Source organism: Patagioenas fasciata, chromosome 3 (assembly GCF_037038585.1).
Source record: "Patagioenas fasciata isolate bPatFas1 chromosome 3, bPatFas1.hap1, whole genome shotgun sequence".
NCBI lineage: Eukaryota > Metazoa > Chordata > Aves > Columbiformes > Columbidae > Patagioenas > Patagioenas fasciata.
This window is the reverse complement of record NC_092522.1, coordinates 119,308,289-119,322,835: the sequence shown is the minus strand read 5'-3', so window position 1 is coordinate 119,322,835 and position 14,547 is coordinate 119,308,289. Positions and strand designations below refer to the sequence as shown.

Here is a 14,547-nt window from a genome sequence, read left to right as displayed (position 1 = left end):
CTGGTCCTGTGGACAATACCAGGCTGAACTACTTGTTCTTTGAGAGTCCCAGTGCTGATGTGTCAGACCGAGTTATGAAGGCACCACTTTCCCACAGAAACACACACTGCCCATTTATACGAACTATAATGTTCTCTTAAACCCACAAAATTTTTTAATATAAGTGATTTTTACTTTTAAACCTAAAGCTTTTCAAATTTCATAGAGAAGGATACTACTGTTTGTCACCAGGCTTATCTTTGGAATCAGGATCAAAAATGCAGTGTATAACCAATCATAATGTAGACAGAACAAAGCTGGTTTTAATTCATCAATATCTAGCAATGAAATGATTGTACAAGACACAGCTCTCTGAACAAATACTCCGTATTTCTTCTAGAATACTCTTTGCAACTAGTACCTTCAATATGCCAACACTTTGGGCATCTTCTTGGCTTGCACTGGTACTTTTTTACTATATTGTAGATCTGCTGTGCCCACATACATCTGGGTGTGTGACTTCATGTTGGAAACAATCTGACTGTTAATAGGGTATCAGAAGTTTTTTGTTAAAAAATACTGTAATTTTTCTAATTGTTAGGCTGAGAAACTTTTTGCACACAATCACCAGCAATTATAAACGAGCAGTCAAAGCAGCTTCTTCAGTTACATCCTGAGCGGTCCTGCCTGCAATCCTGTTACTCAGATAACCCTGATGGTAGATATGCACAAGTACCTGATCTATTGAGTTGTAAAAGAAGTAATTTTAAAAGACTTGTAATGAAAAACTGTTTTGGCTATATTAATAGCTAAAAAAGCTCCTTTTTTTTGAGCATGAAACACTAAAGAGATTTGTAACAGTGCTGATTCACAGTATTTTGTATTAAAAATAAATAATTTGAATAGCAAAACATGCCACTTTCTGCATTACTTCTTAGTGGTTTGGAATTCAAAATTTTTCAAGCAGAAACTTCTACCCTGTGAAGCACTTGGCCATATTTATTCACTTACCAGCTTCAGAAGCCAAGAATTAGGTTGAGGGTGGCCTAAGGTTCCTGGGCTGAGGTCTCCTGTGGCCTGAGAAAGGCTCCCTGAAGTCCTGGGCCTTCCCCTTCCTCACACATCCACTTCAGACCATTGTCCCTAAAACGCTGGAAGGCAGCTTCATCAAAACCTCAAGAGTCAGCCTGGGAAAAAGGGAGTGAAACCTGGGAGAAATCACGTTCTTGCAGAGCTGAACAAACGAAACAGGGCAGGGTGACAGTTCAGGCTACGCAAAAGGGGGCACCAAACAAAGCATCCGTGTCTGTTGCTCCCCGAGGTACTCAGAGATGCCGCTTGTCTCCATCCACAGACAGGACTGCTGTCCCCAGGCCCGGTGTCACCATTCCCGTCCTGCAGATGGCTGAGCCAGCAACAGCTGGGCAAAGGCAGGTGTCCCATGCCGCGGGGCGGCCGCAGATGAGGCGCAGATCGGACGGTGACAGGTGATAGGCGGTGGGTGGCCTGAGGAAGCCTGAGGCGGGCTTGAGGTAGGGCCTCGCTGCCGGCGGAGGGGCGGCCCAGCCCGCACCCCACGCGCCCCTGCCCTGCTGGGAGGTTGGCTCCGGGGAAGCCAGAAGAACCAGAGCCAGCAGAACCGTCGGGCGGCGCTGCTCCCGCAGTTTACCCGATCGCTGCTGTCAGCGGCCTCGCACCCTCCCGGCCCCGCCCTCACACTGCTGCCCGGCGCTGGCCAATAGACGCCACTCACGCCCCGCCCCGAGCGCCCGCTCTGGCCAATGGAGGCCTAGAGAGTTGGGAGGGTTCTCCCCATACCCCGCCCCCCGGCCGGTCCGCTGCCACACAGCCGGCGTGGAGCGCTCCACTTTGGGCGAGGACAGCTCCAACAGGCTCCGGGCTGATCCCTGCGGCTCCAGTGATAACCCCCTTCTTTGTAGCGCCTACGAGGAGCCTCAGTTTCGCAGGAACTGCGCGATATATTAGTTCACTCCGCCACTCCTCTTTCCCTTCCCCCCCCTTTCCGCGATCAGAATGGACTCGACCACTCAGGCAAGCCGCATAACGGTTCCCCGCGGGTCACGTGGGCGGCGCGTGGCCCATAAGGCCGGGGTTTGGCGGCCATTTGGCTTCGTACCGGCAGCGAACGTGGCGGGATGAACTCTGGGCCAGCAATGGGCTCCGGGCCGGGGCTGCCCACCCCCGGCACCACTATGACCCTGCGGGTCTGTGCCGTGGGCCTGCGCCCCGAGGTGCCCGTGGTACGGCTGTGGGGGCTGTGGGGCGAGCGCAGTGCTGACTACACCCGCCTCAGGTGTGAGGTCCAGGTGGCGGTGGGGCCACGCATGACGGCTGCCCCGGGCCCTGCCAGGCTGGCAGGTGATGAGGTTGAGCTATGCCCAGGAGACCTGGCACTCGTGGAGGTGGTTGGGGTGTGGTACCGCTGCTGTGTGGTGAGCCGTCGCGGCCAGGACTATCGCGTGTTTCTGCTTGACGAGGGCTGCACCATGGTCACGTCTGCCTGTTACCTGGCGCGGGGCTGCAAGGAGCTTTTCCTTCTGCCCCCTGAGGTGCTGGGCTGTATTGTGGCTGATGTCATGCCCTCCGGAGGGCCCAGGGTGGCAGCCTGCGGGGATGCACCGGTCTCTACCTGGACAGTGGAAGCTATGGAGTTCCTCAGCCACTTGCATGGCAAAGAGGTGTCAGGCCTGGTGCAGGAGGTGATGACCCCGCAGCTCATCATGCTTGAGCTGCCCCAACTTGTGGTCCAGATGCAGCACCTGGGACTGGCCAGGCAGGTCACTCGCAGTTGGTTTTGCCAGGTGCTTAAGTGCTGTCTGACTTTTGACTACTTAAGGAACCAGCTCAGGCTGCAGCCTCCAGCGTGTTCCCTTGTATCTTCTGCAGTGCCACAGCTTCGCCGTATTTTGTACCAGCCTGTGTCACCTGCTTTGGATTACTTCTACCCACAGCTTCAGCTGGGTGTGACGGAGCCTGTCCTAGTGACCCATGTCTCTGATCCACACCACATCTACTGCCAGTTGCAGTGCCTGTCTCAGGAGATCCGTTGTCTTTCTGATACCATGTGCCACATGTATGAGCAGTGGGAGCAGGAGTTTTTGCCAAAAGTGGGCTCACCCTGTGCTGCCCGTGACATTGATGGCCGGTGGTACCGTGCGCTCCTGCTAGAGCTTATTGCTGGGGAGCAGGACCAGCAAGTGGCTCTGGTGATTTTTGTGGACTATGGCAGGAAGGAGACTGTGACCAGAGCTAACCTGCGCCATTTGCCTGTTGAGTGTTTCCGTATGCCTGTGGTGACTTACCCGTGTGCTCTTCAGGGTGTCTCAGACGGGGGTTGTGGCTGGTCTCCATTGCAGATTAATGAACTGAAAGCGCTGGTACTAGGCAAAGGAGTGAGCGCTCACATCAAAGCTTTTAACTCCTTTGAGCATCTCTATTCTGTGAGCCTCTATGGGGAAAATGGCATCAACTTGAACCATCTTTTTGGGGTGCAGGCTTGCTGCCTGGTCAGAAGCTGTACACAGGTCAGCCAGACTGAGGCCTGGGAGCAGCTAGAAGCAGAAGAACCCACAGCTGAAGTACTGAAGCTGCCACCAGGAGCACCTCACATCTCTATAACGCATGGAGATTTGGCCTCTGTACCTGGCGTGCGTCTGAAGTTGGGTGTGTTCCATGATGTGCAGGTCTCCCATCTCCAAGACCCATCTGAGTTCTGGCTGCAGCTCCATGAGCATCGCCAGCTCTTCAGGCAGCTGCGGCAGAGCATGTGGAATTTTTACTCCCATGCATCGAAGCTGGATGGTGCTGGGTTGGACCTACAGCCTGGATCCCTTTGTTGTGCCTGTAGGAAAGAGGGTGGTTTTGATCGAGCGGTGATCACCAAGGTGCTGGACAATGGAGTAGAAATACACCTGGTGGACAGAGGCAGCATGGAAACTGTAGATCGGTGTGCGGTAAAGGAGCTGCTCCCTCGGTTCAGAGAACTACCTGCTTTAGCTCTCAAGTGTTGTTTGGCAGGTGTTTCTCCTCTGAGAGGGAGCTGGGGTGAATCATCAGTGTCTGCCTTCAGAGAGATTGTGCTGAACAAGGGACTAAAAGTTCATTTTTTGAGCGTGCAGCGTGACAAGCATATGGTTGAAATTTTTGGCGAGTCCCAATTAGGAGAGAAAAGTGTAAGTGAACTCATGGTGCAGGGAGGGTATGCTGAGTACCAGAGGTGTGAAATACCTGAGACTCCCCCAAAATCATTTGGTAAGGCTGTGAGCAAGGCCTCTTCCCCAGCATGTGCTAGGGGCGAAAACCAAATAAATACAGAGAAGAGGCTCAGAAAAGAAGCTGATCTGAATAGAAGTGATAGAGCACTTAATCCTGACGTAGCTGTGGTGGTCAGAGAGAACCCCTTTGTAGCCATTCAGAATTCAAAAAGTAGTGAATGTCTTCCTGCTCGTGAATATGAGGGTGAGGAAAATCTGCCTGTACCTTTGAAACAGAATTATGTGGAAATGAGGCCAAGTTTCTCTTACGGAGGTCAGTTGGAAGTAGGAAGTACAGTTAATGTAGTTGTGTCCTGTGTTGAAAACCCTAGTTATTTCTGGTGTCAGTTAAGTAGAAATTGCCATGACCTTAAGGTCTTAATGGCTGAAATTCAGGAGTATTGTAAAAATTCATCTCCTCCGCATGCTTGGCCAAGTTCTGTATGTTTAGCTCAGTACTCAGAGGATGAAAAATGGTACAGGGCTTTAATTATTAGTGAAGTTTCTTCTGCAGAAAAAGTAGAAGTCATTTATGTTGACTATGGCAACAGAGAGCTGGTCTCATTAACAAAACTCCGCTCAACTAATGAACGCTTTCTGAGGTTAGAGGCTCAGGCTTTCAGGTGCAGCCTTTACAACTTAATCCAGCCGAATGGGCAGGATGCTTTTGCTTGGGATACAGAAGCAATTCAGGCTTTTCAGGAGTTTGTTGATAATTCATCATCTCAGTTTGAACTGAAATGTACAATATTTGCCTTGGCTTCCATAAACAATAAGGAGCTATTTAACATTGTAGATTTAATGACACCTTTTCAGAGTGCTTGCCAGTTTCTGACTGAGAGAGGTGTGGCCAGGCCTTTATCTCCTCAAATGCCTCTGGTACCTTTGCTCCAGCTTCATTCTTATTACTATTCCATGCATGGTATCAAAATTGGGAGTGAGGAAGATGTTTATATTACACATGTCAGTGATCCGTGGACATTTTACTGCCAACTTGAAAGATGTGCAGATGCCTTAGCACAGCTTACTGATAATATCAGTCGCCTAAGTGAAACAATGAGCAGCTTAGAAAGCTCGCAAAAGTCCGAGAGCTTGTGTCTAGCAAAGTATACTGACAATAACTGGTACAGGGGAGTAATTGTGAAAACAGAACCTCATACGGAGGTCTTCTTTGTGGATTTCGGGAACACAGAGACAATAGAGAGGGATGATCTGCTTCCTTTACCCGGTGATGCTTATGATATCCTGCTTTTGCCAATGCAGGCCATAAAGTGTTCCTTATCCGATATATCTAATGTTCCCAAAACAGCTACGCCATGGTTTAAGCAAGCTGTCCTGGAAAGGCAATTAAAAGCAATAGTAGTAGCAAAGGAATCTGATGGTAAACTGCTGATTGAGTTGTTTGATGGTAATACTCAAATTAATGCGAAACTGAAGGAGCAGTTAAGCTTAACAAACAATACGGAACCCTGTATGCACTTAGAAGATGAAACTTTGTGTTCCAGAAACACAGATGCAATTGAGAGGAAGGAGGCTTCAGAGTCCCGTTTAAATGCAGGTAGGGCTCTTGAAAGAAACAAAAGCAGATTTGAAGCCCAGGAAGGAAGGGAGAGTAGCAAAAGACAGTTCAAAGATAATGTAAACCTTTTCCAGCCTGCTATAGAGGGAGATCTGGCAGCTGGATTACTGGAATCTGGTGAAAAGTTTAGCAGTAAGAAGGAAGATTTTTTGTTAAATAAAGCAGAGGAAGAACCTCTTTTCTCTGTCCAGATGGATACACAGTTAGATATTAAATCTGATGCTGAAGGCAGGTGTGTAACACCTGATGTACTGCAACAGAAGGTAGTGCCAGCTCTTAAAGTGTTAGTGTATGTGTCTCATGTAAATGATCCGTTGGATTTTTATGTTCAACTAGAAAGTGATGAGGCTCAGCTTAACAGCATTTTGGGAAACTTAAACAATAGGACACAAGCAGAGAACCCTTGTGGACAACCTTTCCAAGCAGGAGACTTAATCAGTGCTGTTTATTCAGAAGACAGCCTGTGGTATCGAGCTGTAGTAAAAGAGAAGACTTCTGACAATTTGATAAGTATACAATATATTGATTATGGTAACACTTCAGTAATCAATGTCGATCAAGCACAGAGACTCCCCGAAGACTTGTTGTCTGTCCCAGCAATAAGCATTCACTGCTTCCTAAGCGGACTTAAATGCAAAACCAATATGGACTGGGCAGAGAAAGCAGTTCTTTGCTTCATCAAGAGAACAAGGGACGTTCTGCTGACGTGTGAATTTGTAGAGAAATTTGAGGATAAATGGGAGGTTATTCTCAGTGATAATCAAGGTGTGATAACAGTGGATTTAGCTGATGAAAGCCTTTCAAGTAGGGGAAGATCTTGTTCAGCAGAAGTACTTGATAGAGAAAACAGTGACATGGTAACTGTGTGTGAGCCTTTGCCTCCTCAGACACAAAATGAAATTCCCAGTGTGAGTGATTGTAAATCATTTATCTGGAAGTTCCCAGAGGCAGGTCAGACTGTAAAAATTTATGTCACACTGGTAAATAGTCCAGAATATTTTTGGAGTTGCAGTGCTGATGCAGAAGATATGAACTACATAAAGCAAAAAATAGAGGAAGCTGAAAACCTTGGACTACACTTCTTGAACTATTGCGAATCTCATATTAGAAGTGGTGATATTTGTCTAGCAAAAAGCAGTCAGGACGGAAAGTTCCGCAGAGCTAAAGTCAGCAGCATAAAAGGTGACAACGCAGTTGTTCTACATGTGGATTACGGAAGCGAGGAAGCTGTAAGCTTGGAGCTCATCAGACAAATCCCATGTGAATTGCTCGAAGTACCAAATCAAGCATTTGCTTGCTGTCTGTCAGGCTTCAGATCCTCAGAGGGCTCATGGCTTAGTGAAGCAAAAGAGAAGTTTTATGATCTGACAAAAAACCTCTTATTGGAAGCCGAAGTTATAGAAACTCGGGAAGATAAAGCTGCTGAAGTCCCTCTGTCTGTTGTCAAGCTGGAAGCTACTGGGAAGAGCATTAATGAAGAGATGAAGTTGTTTTGGAAGGGTAATGAAGGAACTGGTGACAAGGCTTTCTCAAATGTTGTGAGCCCATTACAGGAAAACAGATGTTCAAACAATGATATGGGTCTTTGTCTGGAAAGAGAAGCTACTGCTGTTTGTGGATTAGCTCAAGAAGAAAGTGCTAGACTTTGTTCTGGACTTTTCCTGGGTGTAACTTCTGAGTGTTCAAATATTGTAGAAGCAAATGTGTTGGTGGAAGCTGTTGAGTGTATGCCTGGGAAGGCTGATGATGGATGTGAAACAGCTGAGCGTCAAAACAGCTTTGATAAGGAGACACCCCTGTCTGAAGGAGAGAGTGAAAATAATGTGTTACTAGAACCAACGAGAAGCTGCAGGCTTCATGTTTTTGGGAGTGAAATTAAAGCTGCAGAACAAGAACTATCTGAAGTAGCATTTAAAGAGGATGCTGAGCTGAAAGCACAACTGGCAGGCAGTGCTTCATCAGCCAGCCTTTTCCTGGGAAATGAACCACCGCAAAGATTGCCAGTGCTCCAGGAACAGTCGTCTTCGAACGATGAAATGGGCAGCTTAGTAGAACTGGACCAATTACAAGTACAGCCTTCATATGATGATCTAAATGAGCTCATACTGGAGCTAGAGGCCTTTGGAGTGCACTCCTCCTTTGGGGAAGAAAGGAAGGAAGCTCTGCAAACAGAGTCACTTGAAATGCAGACAGCTTCGGGCAGTGGAGCAAGAGAGAAGGTATTGGAACAGGAATCGTTTGAGCTGCCAGTTGTGAGCGAGGAGATGGGAGACTTGGCAGCTCTGAAATTTCTTCAAATCTTACCATCCCTTAATGAGAGTGAGCACTTAGTGCTTTCAGGTAGTGATGGAGAGAAGACAGTAGAGCCGATTCCATCTGATGTTCAGCTTCTTTTGGGAGAGAAGGCAAAGCAATTGGAATTTAATTTGTCTGGAGTTCCTAAACCAGAAGCTATAGAGGAAGATTGGATGGAAGTAGAGCCTTCTCCCTTAACACTGTCTACATCTAGCGGTAGACCTGAGCAACAGCTGGACCTGAAGACCCATGACATGCTATCAATGCTGGGTGCTGAAATTGGGCAGCTTCTGGAACTGGTGCTGCCCCATGTGCAGCCGACTCGGGAAGACGGGGAGGACGACTCGTTAGGGTTGGAACAGGCTGCACTACAAAGTTCTGCAAATAGCGGAAGTCAGTTTTCATTTCTTACAAAAGACTTAACGAATCAGAGGCCTGTTTGCACTGGAAAATCATATGACTGCATAGTTGAGAAACGTAAGGAGTGGCAGAAGAAAGATGACTGTTATGTGGAAGAATGGATGAAACAAGACTTGACTGACTCACTTAAAGAATGTGGAAATACACATGTGCGGTCTTTAGACTGTAAGGCTGGGGATGAAGAAGTAGAAAAAAAGCAAAATGAGAACTTGGCTGACTGCAGTGCAGGTAAAGTGTCTGATTTTAAGGAGTTAAATAATCAAAATATTGTGCACATTCAAACATGAGAATAGCTTTCTTGTAGAAAACAGATTTTTATTCCCTAGTCCCTTCCAATCCCTAGCATTCTGTGATTCTGTGATTCTGTGATTCTGTGATTCTGTGATTCTGTGATTCTGTGATTCTGTGATTCTGTGATTCTGTGATTCTGTGATTCTGTGATTCTGTGATTCTGTGATTCTGTGATTCTGTGATTCTGTGATTCTGTGATTCTGTGATTCTGTGATTCTGTGATTCTGTGATTCTGTGATTCTGTGATTCTGTGATTCTGTGATTCTGTGATTCTATGATTCTATGATTCTATGATTCTATGATTCTATGATTCTATTCTGTTAATATATTAGTGTTAACATCAGTGTATTTTGGGTTAAAGGCATCAGACTAAGGGTAGTATCTCATGAATGATATGACAGTCTAACAGCGACTAATCTTATCTTGAGAGGCTAAGGATTTTATGATTGGAAATCTATTATCTGAAAGTGAAATGCATTTTTCAAGAATACTGGACCAGGCTGCCCAGGGAGGTTGTGGAGTCTCCTTCTCTGCAGACATTCAAACCCGCCTGGACACCTTCCTGTGTAACCTCATCTGGGTGTTCCTGCTCCGACAGGGAGGTTGGACTGGATGAGCTTTTGAGGTCCCTTCCAATCCCTGACATTCTGTGATTCTGTGAATGTTCATGACACCAAATTTTTAACTTTCAAATATTTATTAAGTAGTTTAGAGGGGGGCAGGTGAGTATGGGAGCAGGGTTGTGAGGCATGAGGAGTTTTTTGGAAGGGCTATTTTTGTGTGTGTATTTTTTTAATTTCTCCCTCATTTATGTCATTTTTGTAGGACACAATGACTATACTTGTAATCTGAAGGGCTTTGCTGTTGGCTCCAAATGCGTGGTGTGGACCTCTCTAAAATGGTGCGAGGCTCGCATTTTGGAGGTATCCGATAAAGGTACCAGGGTAAGTATAGTTTGAAAACTCTTTTGGAATTCTTAAGATCTGGTCCTTCTTTGGTCTTCCTCCAAACTTTGAATATTTTACAGAAGTCTGTTACACAATTTAAGACTTTATATTGCAAAGGCTGATTCTAGACTTACAGAATATATAGAAAAAGCAGTGTTTCAAATGTAGATGCTGTATGTCAACACTTGATATTCTCTTCACATTTTATTTCCCTGCATTGACTGGGAAGACTGAAGGATCTGGCTCCAATTTGAGACACATCCTTTTGTGTGGTTCTCTCCAGCTTGCAAATTGCTGTTCTGCTGTGGAGCCGTGTTACCATTAAATGCTTAGGAAATCTGGTGTTATTTTACTGATGTTCTGAGGAATGAGTGCTAGAACAGTAGAAACTTGGGAAGAAACTTAAATTTTACTGTAATTAATAGTGAACACATAACTATTCCTACTTCAGTGAAATGTGTGGTGTATTAGTGGTTGGTGGGAGTGAACTTTAACAGTAGATAATAAACTAATGGGCTGCCTTGTTCAACTGCTGTTTAAGCTACAGGATAAATGAGTTCCTCCAGCTCAGAGAGGGTGTGTGTATGTACACATACCTTTAAGTTGTAATTTAAAGTTGCAAATCCAAATGATCATTTCATAACAGTAACTATTGGAAAGATTGAATGCCTGAGATCATGGAAGACAGCCTTTTTGCTAGTAAATTCCTTTAGGTATCTGAAGCCAAGCTCAGCTGTGTTCAGATAAGTGTCAGTGTCAGGTATGTAGTGATGTCCCTATTCATCAGTTTACTGCTGGTTCTGATTTAGTAGGTGTTTGCCAGCCTTCCTCTCTTGCCACTTGTGGGTTAGAAGCCTCCAAGAGCCTTGAGCAGATTCAGTAGCGATATTCAGCTCTATTAGAGGCTGACTTGCTCTGCCTTAAAAGATCCAGGCTGAAAGCCCTCTCAAAGGTAGAGTCCTCAGCTGTATTTTCCTACTACTATGCCTCATTTGCTGAGTGTATTTTCAGGATCCACTGCTGTGTGAGACACCATTTGGCTCTGTCTGTACAGGTCTTAAATCTCTCCAGTGGCAATGAGGAGATTGTGGATCCTGAGAATGTCTGGAACGGTATTCCTGACTGGGCTTGCAGATCATCTGAGGTACGATGGTGTGGAAGCAGACTGGGTAGAACAATAACGATTTTTTTAAATTGTGATTCTTCTTCTGTCACCATGAGAACAGGAAGGCAAAGTAGCATTAATCTAAATTTGTGCATTGATGCCAACCACTAGAAGCCTCTCAGTTCCAGAAGGACAGGGAACTGCTGGAGAGAGTCCGGCGCAGGGCAACAAAGATGATTAAGGGAGTGGAGCATCTCCCATGTGAGGAAAGGCTGAGGGAGCTGGGCCTCTTTAGCTTGGAGAAGAGGAGACTGAGGGGTGACCTCATTAATGTTTACAGATATATGAAAGGTGAGTGTCAGGAGGATGGAGCCAGGCTCTTCTTGGTGACAACCAATGATAGGACAAGGGGTAGTGGGTTCAAACTGGAACACAAGAGGTTCCACTTAAATTTGAGAAGAAACTTCTTCTCAGTGAGGGTGACAGACACGGGACCAGGCTGCCCAGAGTGGTTGTGGAGTCTCCTACTCTGCAGACATTCAAACCCGCCTGGACACCTTCCTGTGTAACCTCATCTGGGTGTTCCTGCTCCGGCAGGGGGATTGCACTGGATGAGCTTTTGAGGTCCCTTCCAATGCCTGACATTCTGTGATTCTGTGAAGCACAGTTATTTTTCTTTAAGGCATCATATTGTCCTTCCTTCTCTAATAGATCTCTATGGAGACTATAGAATTCTGTATAAATCTGTTATATAACTGGTACAGTTTATGTCAACTGTTTTACATAGATTTATATAAACTGTCAGCCATTTGGCCTTAGGACTGTGAATTCAGTCTGGGAATAGATGAATGAAAACAGCTTGAAGTAAGAAACATTACTGGAAGAGTACTATTAATAAAAAACTGTAGAACAATGCTGATATGTGGCTTTTGACAGATCATGCTAGTGGAGCATGTAACTGTTAAATAATGAAAAATACTTCTGTTACAAAGTAATTAGGAAATGATAGTATGTTTTTTACCAGTGTTCTTCATGAAGTACCACCAAATGAAAAAATGACCCAAAACTGGGGTCACCAGCCATGCTACTGATGGGAACAGAATGAATTTTCAGTTTATTCTTCACATGCAGTTTTTACATCAAAGCAAAAAGTGGGCAGAAGACTTCTGTAGTGAGTTACAAGGGGGACATACAGTGGGAAATCAGAGTCCAGCAGTGCTGGTGTAAAGAGTTGGTGTAGTGTTAAAGGAAGCACCTGGATGGAAACCTATCTTGGCAGTAGTGCCAGCTTCCTAACAGAATGTCCTTCTGTTTAGGCAATAACCCCTGCAACAGAGAACTCGCAGTTTTCACCAGAGGAGTCCTTGCTCCAAGGTAAGACTACCTTAAACCTCCCAAAGAGGTTGTGTACTCAGTGTTTGGATGCTTTCTAATTTTCTAGAAAATCTCTTATTTTAGAGGACAGAGCTGAAACACACTTTCTTTTTGTGTATGTATTTAATACTGTTGTAATTTTCTTAGCAGCATTAGCTTATGTGCTGTCAGTTCAATGGCAAATACATGCAATGAAAGCTACTATGTCTTGATTTAGATCAAATAAATACTAAATATATTTCAAGTGGGTTGAGCCTCATGGACAAGCTGTGGGGGTACACCTAAGTTATAGATTTTTGGGTAGGGTTTTCAGCATCGACCACTAGCTTGTTACTCTTGATCACAAGGTGAGAAACTGCTGGGCAGACTCTACTATGCACTGGAGGCTGGGATTTGAGTGCCCAAATCCTATAATCTGATTCTATGAATCTAAACCTATAATAATACCATCTTAATTGTTGTAGGGATAGCTTGTGAATTGTGCATGTGCTTGTTAATTAAAAATTGTGTGTTTTGCCGGTGTTACTGGCAAACACCTGTTCTGTGTATCAAAGAAAATAGTAGAGGTTCTTTCTGACTATATTATTTCTGTTATCTATGGAATCATAGAGCAGTTGTGGTTGAAAGGGACCTTCGGAGATGCTTAAAGTAGGGTCAATTAGATCAGGTGGCTTCAGACCTTCTTTGTGGGTCTGGAATCTGTCCAAGGATGGAGACTCCAGAACTGCTCTGGGCAACTTGTTCCTGTGTTTGACCAGTGGTTGCCTGATGGAGACTGAAGTAAGCTTAAGCAGAGACAGCATTTGTGTTTTCAGTGATTGAATTGGGAATTGTATTTCAGCACAACTGTACTGAAAGCTGACTGGTTTATAGATAACAAATAATAAAGCCTACAACTGAGATCTAATTACCTGTTGGGCAAAAAAGTAGTTAAAAGAACTCTGTTAAAATGTTAAACTGGTAAATCTACAAATCATCACTCAAATGCAGCATTATTCATCTTGATGTTGCTGGTTTTGATAATACTTTTACAGATTTTACCACATAATTTTATCCCTTCCCCCCGACCTTTGGTTGCTAATTATTGTCCAAATTTGCTCACTGTCTGTGTTCTTGAACACTTTGCATGATGTTAGTGTATCCAACAGGCAGGAAGGGTGAGTTTGGTTCATGCAGCCATGTGGCACAGAGCTTGATATTGCTGCACATTTAAGACACTTTGTGGAAAGGCAGTTTGAGTAGAAGGTACCTGATCCACAGGATGCCCAAACTCCTGCAGGGATGGAGTGTCTTGAACTCATAACTGAAATCTGGGAGCACTGCTTGCTTAATTTTCTTGGGCAGTTCCGTTGTTTCAACTCTCTTATCCTTGTATGATAACTTAGTCTAAGTATAGTCTTTCATTGTGGTCCAATGCTTGATGACACTTAGTCTGAAGCCTTGTAAAGCTATGACTTGAGATATTAATGTATTTATACATGTTTATAGAAACATCTTGATGGGTCTGATTTGTTTTTATTCCCTGTAGAAAAGCAAACTGGCTGCAGTTCAGATTTCACTGAAGATCCTCGTGACCTCTGACATTCATGAAACCAAGTGACTTGTTCACCATGTGAAGCTGAACGAATACCCGGGTACACGTTTTCATGGAACAAGAATACAAAGCAAAGCATTGTGTTCTTTTTCTACTGAACTGTACAAATGCCTGTCACTGTCATACCTCCCTCTCATATTTTAAGTCTACCACTAGTACTTGTTGGTAGACTGTTACTGTCAACTTGGCTTCCTATAGCTGCACTTTCTTTACTTAAATAAGAATTTGCCTCACCTGGCTTTCCTTACTGCATGTGTGTGTGCACTGACTTGTATCTAGCTGTTGGTGGGCGATTCTTGAACAAAGGTTTCTTGTGGTTTGCTGTATAGGCTACTGTGGTGCACAAATGCTGCTTTCTGATGTTTGCTTTCTGAAAAGTTCCATTGTTGAGTGGGTTGGGGGGGGGGTGTTTGTTTTGGGGTTTTTTTTTGTTCATTTGTTTTCCTAAGAGAAGTTGAGGTATCTTTTTTTGGGGGGTGGGGAGAAGGTTGGGTGGTCTTGTTTTTTCTGCTGTAGGGGAACACAGCTGTTTTGGGTTGAAGTCTTGCATTTGGTGCTGTTATAAAGCAATGGAAGAAGCTGGAATAAAGCTTTGGCTGGCATATACTGATCAGTGTTTTGTTAATGGCTTGTGTTCTTTCCCTATGCATAGGCCCAAATGTGTGCATACCGAGCATCAAGTGTACCAC

At 44.8% G+C, this 14,547-nt stretch overlaps 1 protein-coding gene across 1 annotated transcript; it reads left to right on the top strand.

Moving 5' to 3' along the window:
* The first annotated feature begins 2,073 nt into the window (after positions 1–2,073).
* Positions 2,074–14,254, top strand: TDRD6 (tudor domain containing 6). Its single transcript, XM_065835934.2, has 5 exons — positions 2,074–8,775; positions 9,664–9,782; positions 10,840–10,929; positions 12,207–12,264; positions 13,793–14,254. The coding sequence occupies exons 1-5, from the start codon at positions 2,136–2,138 to the stop codon at positions 13,843–13,845; spliced, it is 6,960 nt and encodes a 2,319-aa protein (XP_065692006.2). The 5' UTR covers positions 2,074–2,135; the 3' UTR covers positions 13,846–14,254.
* Positions 14,255–14,547: the final 293 nt, after the last annotated feature.

Excerpts from the sequence above, each read along its gene's own strand:
- TDRD6 (XM_065835934.2), top strand. The coding sequence starts at position 2,136 with ATGAACTCTGGGCCAGCAATGGGCTCCGGGCCGGGGCTGCCCACCCCC. Across the intron at positions 8,776-9,663 it reads CTTGGCTGACTGCAGTGCAG|GACACAATGACTATACTTGT; the intron begins GTAAAGTGTCTG and ends TCATTTTTGTAG. Across the intron at positions 12,265-13,792 it reads AGAGGAGTCCTTGCTCCAAG|AAAAGCAAACTGGCTGCAGT; the intron begins GTAAGACTACCT and ends TATTCCCTGTAG.